The 9,455-nt window shown below is 45.5% G+C and overlaps 1 protein-coding gene across 1 annotated transcript; it reads right to left on the bottom strand.

Moving 5' to 3' along the window:
- Window positions 1–936: 936 nt before the first annotated feature.
- Window positions 937–7,552, bottom strand: LOC136551959 (protein DETOXIFICATION 27-like). The gene is made up of 8 exons (XM_066543484.1): window positions 7,274–7,552; window positions 2,312–2,853; window positions 2,132–2,218; window positions 1,968–2,024; window positions 1,637–1,875; window positions 1,375–1,493; window positions 1,206–1,292; window positions 937–1,060 (listed from the first exon to the last, which is right to left on the bottom strand). The coding sequence occupies exons 1-8, from the start codon at window positions 7,550–7,552 to the stop codon at window positions 1,013–1,015; spliced, it is 1,458 nt and encodes a 485-aa protein (XP_066399581.1). The 3' UTR covers window positions 937–1,012.
- Between the last annotated feature and the right edge of the window lie 1,903 nt (window positions 7,553–9,455).

The following is a 9,455-nucleotide window of genomic DNA, read 5'->3' as shown; positions in this document are numbered from 1 at the left end:
TGACTAGTGGGAATAGTTTCTTGACTCTCAAGGATATAATAGACAATATGGGTTTGTTGTTTTCTTTTTGTTTGCGAAAAACATTACTAGAAGTATGTCCTTAAGATCAAGTTTAATTAGTAGTCATGATTACTTCATTAGCTAACCATTCTAGGTAAGCACATGTTCTACTTTCAAGCAAGGGTTGAACAATCAGAACTATTTCACCATCTTTCATCTTCCAATTCTTACTACGATGCTAGACCATAGCCAAGTCGTATCGTCTCACAGAAATAGTGATTCGTGAACCAATGTATCCCAGTTGGGTACCCCAAAACACATGCCATGTTTGTACCCCAGGCACAAACAAGACCAACCCATTCCACTCCTATCATGGAGTCTAGGTCCCCATCCAAACTTGGACTCTAAGCCCCCACATTTGAGACCCGGTCTCAACATGGTGCTTAGACCTCCACCTTTCCTCGCCTCCAATCCATCGGTCCAAAAAGAGCCAAAACCCACGACAAGAGTGTAACGAGCTTTCCCGCTCCCATAAGCAAGTATGTGCTCAGGATAATAAGTCTGTGACCTGACTACCATCCAAAGCAACAGATGGTCCTTAATCGATATGAACAGGGAAAATAGTGTAACTAAGCTAAACCCCGTTGGCCGCGGGACACAACCTATTACACTCACCAATACTCATACCATATTCCTGCCATGTCTCTATTTTTTCTTTCATCATTTTATCATGAGAGTGAATATAATAATCACCTATTGTGAGCAATGGCAGGTTACTCACGCTACCAAAAACCTAAGCATAGCATCTACTCGAACCTATACTAGTAGGACTCATAGGATAGATATATCTATGCATATGGTTTCCATAAAATTCCTGTAATGTAAATGCACATCACATATATAAATTCAGTGATCATAAAACGGATGGAGTGACCATTGGAAGCAAGATGACTACAGGCCTACAGCAATATAAATCTCGTTACTTCTCTGTCATGGCATAAAGGCTCCAAGCTCAGTTGGTGCTACTCCATTGCCGCACTCTGTTACCAGCTTTCAGTGCCTGCAAAACCGAAAGACTTTAGCACCTGTGGCAACCCCCTGAGAAGTGATAAATGGCCAGGCCCGGGAGTCATCCGAACCCAAGATCAATCATGTAATGCGAAATGAGTTTATGGCAATATAATGTTAAAGAGAAAAAACAGAACCTCCTTATTCCAATCGCATCGAAGGGTGATCAGTGCCAGAAATAGAGTCTGCATTGTTGTGCCACTGATCATTCCGGCCCAGATGCCCTACACAAATTGCAGACTAAGTAAGTACTAGAACACATAAATCCCATGTTGTTCAACAATATTTTTGTACTTAAATGCATACAGGGACGCCATAGTTGAAACGCCATCCTAGCAGAACACCAAGAGGAACGCCAATCAAGTAGTAACTTCCAACATTCACATAAGCAACTAGAGCTTGCCACCCTGAACCAATAGCAACTCCTGCAATTGTAGCAAGAATCAAGAAACTATTATGGCTATCTTCCTAAGGAAAATTAATGCCAAGGGAAAACCCATAAATAAACTACTCTAAATCAAGCGTTACGCCACCATGTGTATATCTCTTATTTCGGCGGACGGCATACCAGAGAGCACAGGTTGGATCCCATTCAGAAGGATGGTGAGGGCCAGCAGAACGGAAATGTTATCCACTGCATCTATCACAGCCCCACTTGATAAGAAGATCATGGCCAGCTTGTTGTGGAAAATCAGTGCCAGAAAACTAGCGAAGAGGCTGATCAGAAAGGATGTTGCTGTTGATACGATTGTCGCAAATCTTGCACCATTTCCATTGGCCGCCCCGAGTTCATTAGCTACTCTCACACTTGTAAACAACAAGGAAGGAACCGTGATTAACTCTTTGCGAGAAGTGCTAGCTGTTAGATAGTATTACAGCTATGCCATTTAGTTGCTTACCCAGTGCCTTCTAAGAATCCCATATGAATCATCATTTCCCATCCGGTCAAACTCATACTGTTCAAGCGAAGGAAAAATGAAGAAATAGTAAAATGCACTCTGTGAGATCAACCAATTTGAGATTTCTTGGTAAATAAAAAGGTGGCACGAGATTGTCGACTTACCAGATAGACAGTGCATCCACGGCTAGGTCTGCACTCTTCATGTAAGCCGTGAGGAAAATCAATATCCGGTAGTACCAATTCTCCAAGCTACAAAGAAGCAGGAAAAAAAACAAGATGATATTGCTCCAGAATAATGCACTGAGATACTATACTATACATATATACCGCAATGGTACATACCACACCATGACACCCGACGACGCAGACAACGTAACAAACTCCTTCAAGTCCACGAACGCCGACGCAGAGAACCCACTCCACGTCTCCGGGCACCCGCCGCCGAGGGCGTACGAGAGCAGCAGCGCTGCCAAGACCACCCAGGAGAGGTTGAACGCCATGGCCACACCAAAGATCCCGAGCCCGAGATAATTCACCAAGAGCCAGGTGGCGGCGACGTGCACGGCGAGCACCACCGCCGTGGCAACCGCGGGGACCCAGTTCTTGCGCTGGCACTGCAGGAATGTCATGACTGGCAGGTGAACGGCGTACATGAAGTGCGACGGCAGAAAGTACATGCTGACCGAGCCCGCCGCGCGCGACAGCTCGGCGGGCTGGCCGAACGCGGCGAGCAGCTGCCCGCTGAAGACGTAGACCGGAGCGAGCAGCGCAGCGAAGGCCAAGAGAACGAGCCACGAGCGCTGCAGGTAGATCCCCAGCATGTGGTATTGCTTTGCCCCGTACGCCTGGCCGCACAGCGTCTCCGTTGCACTCGCCATGCCAAGCTGACAGATCACTGCAGTTAGTGGGGCAAATTCCTCTATCAAAAATTCAAGTGTGTAGTAGCGTTTTTATTAAAAATAGAGTGTTTAAAAATATATTTTTAATATCGATGTATCATATTATTTAAGTTAAAATGTACTCCCTCCAATTCTAAAAAAGGGATTTGCTACCTGAAATATAGACTTTTGTTCGTACGACAGGCATAGAACATCACGTGTATACTATGCGAATATTACAAAATACATCATAAAACATTACATGTACACTACGCGAACATCACCACAGTCGTCTGAACAGCAAACACAAATTCAGGCGACTATCGTATGTACGAGAACATCGTAAAATACGTCATAGAACATTACAAGTACACTACGTGAACATCGTAAAATTCATCATAAAACATCGTCTGAACAACACACAAAATTCAGGCGACTGGAGTATAGGAAATATGTCTAAAAAATATCTAAAGTAACAACTTACACAAATTATTTTATGGATGTTAATAGTCTCTTCATTCCATATTATAAGATGTTTTGTCTTTTCTAGATGCATTCTTTTTACTTTGTATCTAGATATATTGTATATCTACGTGTATAACAAAAACTACCTATCAAGAAAAGCCCAAACGACTTATACTTTGGAACGGAGGGAGTATATTTTAAACGAATTGTTGGTATACCGGTCACTAGAGGAACAATTTTTAGATTGTTCAAACATGTCTGCAACTCTGCATGTATGTGATATTCAACTAAGGCTGGATAACGAGCCGACTCGGCTCGTTTGGGCTCGGCTCGTTCTGGCTCGTTAAGATAACGAGCTAGCTCGGCTCGGCTCGTTATCCTAACGAGCCAGAAAGCCAGCTCGGCTCGGCTCGTTAAAAGCTCGAGCTGCTCGTTAAGCTCGCGAGCCAGGTATAAAAAATACACAAAATATAATATTTGCATTTATCTAAAGTTTGAGAATAATAATAATACAAAAGAAATGAATCTAACAACCTTAAATCGAATAAAAAAATTAATATGCGCTAATATATATACAAGTATAATAAAATACTATAGTATTCATGCATCTAACTACCTTAAATGATACTTTTTTTCCTAAAAGCTTGGCTCGTTTAGCTCGCGAGCGGCTCGCGAGCTGGCTCGAGTTGGCTCGTTATAGCTAACGAGCTAAAATCTTGGCTCGGCTCGGCTTGTTATCTTAACGAGCCGAGCCGAGTCGAGTCGAGTCAGCCACGAGCCGAGCGAGCTAACGAGCTTCAAGTTTTTGGTCCAGCCTTATATTCAACCATGCAACACAGCAAGCCAACGCCTCATCTTGAACCACCTCTAGTGTTTCTTATTTTCAGTGTGAGGATTTTTTTTTTCAGTTTTCTTGGCCACCCAGTCGGACCTTTAGCGTTCTCTTTTTATTTTATCTCTTCTTTCAATTGTTTTTTTTATTCTAGTTGCTTTCCACATAGTTGAGTCGGCAGGTGGTTTTTTTAATTATTGTTTTGTCTCTGTTTTCTCTTTCATTCATTCATCTAATACATTTTGCAGCAAAGCTCTTGCCGTTCTTAAAAAAAACGTAATCTAAGTGATGGCACAACATGTATGTTTAATTTACTTTAAGTTAGTTTGTAACTTTGTATATATTAATATTTGTGGAAGTGGGTAATTTAAAAACATATATAGTATGATTTATGGTTATTTGAAAAATTCACAATAGCATGTTTAGTAATTTAGATGTAGATTTAATGGGTTTAGTTCTATTTTAGAAATAGCATAAGCATGCAGTTTAGATGCAAATTGATGGGGTTGTGTAGATTGTTTATCATAATGGCAGGGTAGGTAATTTAGATGGTCACTTTTATGTTTTATAGTGATAGAGGTAAACAAAATAGATACAATTTGTTGGGTTATTTTATTTGTTTGTCACAGTGGCAGATGCGGTAACTTTTTAGAAAAGAGAAGAGATACCATAGTCATTATTATCATTAGGAAAAAGTCTATAAATAACCTCGGTGGATGGTCTACTTAACCCCTGACCTATAAAACTGGGTATCTAACACATTAAATTTTACAAAAACAGTCATTTTTACCCCGGGACGGTTTTGAGCACCTGGTTTTGCCCACGTGGCGCTCCAAGTTGGTAGACAGTGACACAGTGGCTGCCGGGCCCAGCTGTCATCCCCCACCTTCGGCTCCATCTCCTACCTGACGTCCATGGCGGCACCTGCAGCGGCCTGCGAGTGGGCTGCGTGGGGCCTGAACCCGACTGGCGAGGGCATGGCCGGCACGCAAGCGCTGGCGTTGGCGGGGTTCGGGTCTAGGCCCGCGGCGCCCTCCGTGTGGCCCTGTCCTTCCACCGCTCGCTCCTCGCGCCGTGTGAAGCAGTGCCGTGGCGGCTGACGGCGTTCTAGCAGCCCGGGTTCACGAGCGCCGCCGTACGTGGTGGCGTGCGTGAAGGAGGCGAATGTGGTGGGCATGGGCGCGACCGGGGTGGTGTACAGGGCGGAGCTCCCGTGCGCGCGTGCGCCGTGATCGCTGTGAAGAAGCTGTGGTGGCCGACGCTGGTGGACGGCGACGCCGTGGCGTCGGCGAGTGACCTGAACGCGGACGTGCTCAAGGAGGTGGCGCTTCTAGGGCGGCTCCGGCACCGGAACATCGTGCGGCTGCTGGGGTACGTGCACAACGACGCGGACGCCATGATGCTGCACGAGTTCATGCCCAACGGCAGCCTGTGGGAGGCGCTGCACGGGCCGCCGGAGAAGCGCGCGCTGCTGGACTGGGTGTCCCGCTACGACGTCGCCGCCGGCGTGGCGTAGGGGCTGGCGTACCTCCACCACGACTGCCACCCGCCGGTGATCCACCGAGACATCAAGTCCAACAACATCCTCCTCGACGCTAACACGGAGGCCCACATCGCCGACTTCGGCCTCGCCCGCGCACTGGCACCGCACCAACGAGTCCGTCTCCGTCGTCGCCGGCTCCTACGGCTACATCGCGCCAGGCTGGCATCATCGCCGATCCATCCATGAATCGATCTGAAGCGATTGTTCCGACATGCAATCGGAATGGGAATGTTTGCAGAGTACGGCACACGTTGAAGGTGGACCAGAAGAGCGACATCTACAGCTATGGCGTGGTGCTGATGGAGCTCATCACGTGTCGCCGCGCGGTGGAGGCAGAGTCCGGCGAGGGGCAGGACATCGTGGGGTGGGTGCGGGACAAGATCCGGAGCAACACGGTGGAGGAGCACCTGGACCGCAACGCGTGAGGTTGAGCCCCGTACACGCGCGAGATCCAGGATGCCACACGCGCCATCTGCGCCCCGTACTTCGCCCTCACGAGGTCAAGCGGGGACACCTACAGCTGCAAGGTGCGCGAACTGCGCCTTGCGTTAACCAGCGGCCCTCTGCCAGTGTGTCCCTAAGGTCCAGCTTGGACAGCCACGTAGGCAAATCCGGGAGGCAAAATCATTGTAGGGTGTAAATTAAAAGTTTAGTGTGCTTGTTACCTGGTTTCAAATTTCAGGGGTGAAGTAGCCATAGTGCTAAAGGTTTGGGGGTGATGTAGACTTTTTCCTTATCATTATTATCATCGATGCCTTGAGGAGATTTTAGGTGCTATTTTCTTCTTAGTAAAATATCATCTAGTTACTTCTAGGTTGGTCTAGTTTTCTTTATTACCATATCATTGATGGTTTACTGAATTGATGACCAGATCTCTAATTTTTGCAAGAATTTCTACGTCTTATTTTTTTTACCTCGTCTTGCGAGCATTAACATGCATGGAGACTCTGTAGGGGCCTCCAATTTATAGGTGCAATGGTGATAGAAAATATTCATCTAAGGCTGGTAAAACATTTTTTTACCAAAGGAAATATGACAGATTGCAAATAATGCATGGCGTACTTTTTTGCATTTTCAATCCACTATTGGAATTGAATACCCAAGAATTGCAAACTTAATAAATGTGATAAACATTCTTTACCAAAACGAAATATTACGGATTACAAATAATGCATGCATTGTGTACTTTCTGCATTTTCAATCCACTATTGGAATTCAGTACCCAAGATGTTTGATTCCTGCCTTTTCTTTTTCCTACTGGTCCTACGTTTTGTACGTACAGCCATAAAATTTATCCTACTTGTAGAAACTACAGATTGTTTGCACAACTGCGTCGTTATGTAGTTCGACGAGGATAACACTCTGAATCCTATGGAACAGTGAGTCAATGGTATGTAAAATGTTCTTTCTTCTAGTCCATTACGATGCAAAAAAAAGGCATGCTCTGCCCAGAGAAGCCGATGCCTTCATTGGATACTGGAGTAGTGGAGGTTAATGGTGGATTAGATATGGATCTCACACATTACAACGAGAGAGCAGATATAGCTAGGCAGCAAGAGAAGCGTCTGTAATCTGTATGCACATACCAGCATGGCAAAGTTGAAGCCGTCTACTACGGTGTTGGCGATGGAGAAGGCGGCGAGGTCGAGGTCGCCGAGGTGGCCGGCGAAGGACTGGCTGACGAGGTTCATGGAGGAGAACACCAGGTTCATGAAGACGGCCGGGCCGACCACCTCCCCCAGCTTCTTGGACTCCTCCCACACCTCCCTCGCCAGGTGTCCCTGGATAATCTTGCCTCCTCCCCTCTTCTCCGCCGGCGGCTGCGGGAGCTTCGGGAGGAGCGGGACATCGCTCTGGCTCTCCATGCTCGATCGGTAAAAGTCTTCTCGACGCAATTTATGAAGCCAGCCCAGCTACCTAGGTGACGCCGTGAGCCCTTGACGCGCTTTATTCTGGATGGAGATTGCACATTGCACTGCATGGCCAACCAAGAACTGTTTTGTGTAAGGGCACTCCCAATGCAGAAATCACTATAGTTTCTATGGGCATTAATTGTACTGCCACCTAAGCATTTTGCTGATGTGGCAAGATAGTTATTGAAGAGAGAGAACAAAAATCATAGAAACCGGGTCTAAGTTAGAAACCATGTCTACACGAGAACCAAGACACGAAGGGATGTGATTGGTAGCGAATGGAGAGAGAGTGTATGTGATTGGATAAAAAGTTGTTCTATAGAAACTATCCATTGGAACCATGGTTTTTATACATAGTGTCTATGAAAATTAATAGGTATAGAAACTATACGTAGTTTTTAGCATTGGGACTGCCCTAAGTTTTTTAAAAAAATCACACGCACAGCTTGTACAACTGTTTAAGAACTATTTAATGCATGCATACAACCATGGTCAAGTATGAATAAGATCTTTGTATATCATTTTATTGCTTACTTGATACAAATGAGATTAATCATAGATAAACTTAACTACAATATTTTTAAAATCACCCATACAATAAAATATATTGCTAATTAAAATATAGCACAATTACATATTTTAGTATAATTTTTATGATCACAATACGAATAAAAGAAACTGACATGCCTATCATGTTCACCCACTCGTTTCTTTATCCCTTGTGTTGTCTTTCTCATCGCTTCTCTTTCATATCCACTCGTTTCTTGAGCCTGTTTGGCAAGGCTTCTAAGGGCTTTAGCTCATCTAAAGTAGCTACTGTAGTAGAAAGCTGTTTTTCTCTCTTCTCGTGAAATGAATTAGGAGTCCAAAGAAAACACGTTTTCTAGCTTCTCCAGTTCTAACTCCTTTAGCACTGTAGCATAAAGCCGGAGCCAGAGCTAGCCGTGCCAGAGGGCTATCCCCTCGCTATCTCTCAAAGAGCTGGACGCATCTTCCGCAGAACCGGATGAAGCAAAACGACAGCGACTTGTGTGTGAAGTACGTGTACCCGATCTCCTTCCACCCCAGGTTGGACGTACGCCGACGTGCTCTCTGGTGGCAGGTCCAGTGGTCCACACTGCACATCGACGAGCGGCGAAATGCTACTGCTCCCAAATCCGATTTAGCATCATCCTTTCTTGCGCTCGCACTTGATCTTGCGCCGATGATGCTCACTCACTTATACAACGGTGGTGGAAGTCGTCGTGTACGGTGGGAGCACGACTCGGGCTCCTCGAACGACGACGTCAGGCGTTTTTTTTCCTCCTCGTTTAGCGAGGTAACTGTGGTTGCGAATGGGCTTGTGGTCCAACTCGGTGATCGTATTTTTTTTTCGAATTTTTTTCAAAAAATTTAGGGTATATGTATGCGTGCGTGTTCGGTGGTAACGTGCGTTTCCAGTGCACTGGAGGCGACGTGCCTTCCAATCTCTTATTTGCATGTATACGGATGCGCACGTGCGTGTGTGGTGTGAGTGTGGAGTGTATGAGTTGTGTACGTTCAAGTTATACCCGATTAAAAAAATTTAACCCAAATAGATGGCAAAGCAACGGCGTTACGTGCCGTCATATTGCTCGATGTATAACGCATTTCTTTTTGTAAAAAACGAGCCGCCCAAGCCTGCATGTGCAGGCTTGGGCGGCTTGGTTTTTTCAAACAGAAATGCGTTGTACATCGAGCAATATGACAGCACGTAACGTCGTTGCTTTGCCGTCTATTTGGGTTAATTTTTTTTTTAATCGGGTATAACTTGGATGTACACAACTCATACACTCCATACTCACACCACACACATGCGTGCGTATCCGTACACACG

This window comes from Miscanthus floridulus, chromosome 4, assembly GCF_019320115.1.
Source record: "Miscanthus floridulus cultivar M001 chromosome 4, ASM1932011v1, whole genome shotgun sequence".
Classification (NCBI taxonomy): Eukaryota; Viridiplantae; Streptophyta; class Magnoliopsida; order Poales; family Poaceae; genus Miscanthus; species Miscanthus floridulus.
The sequence above is the reverse complement of the archived record's forward strand: the minus strand, read 5'-3'. Positions and strand labels throughout refer to the sequence as shown.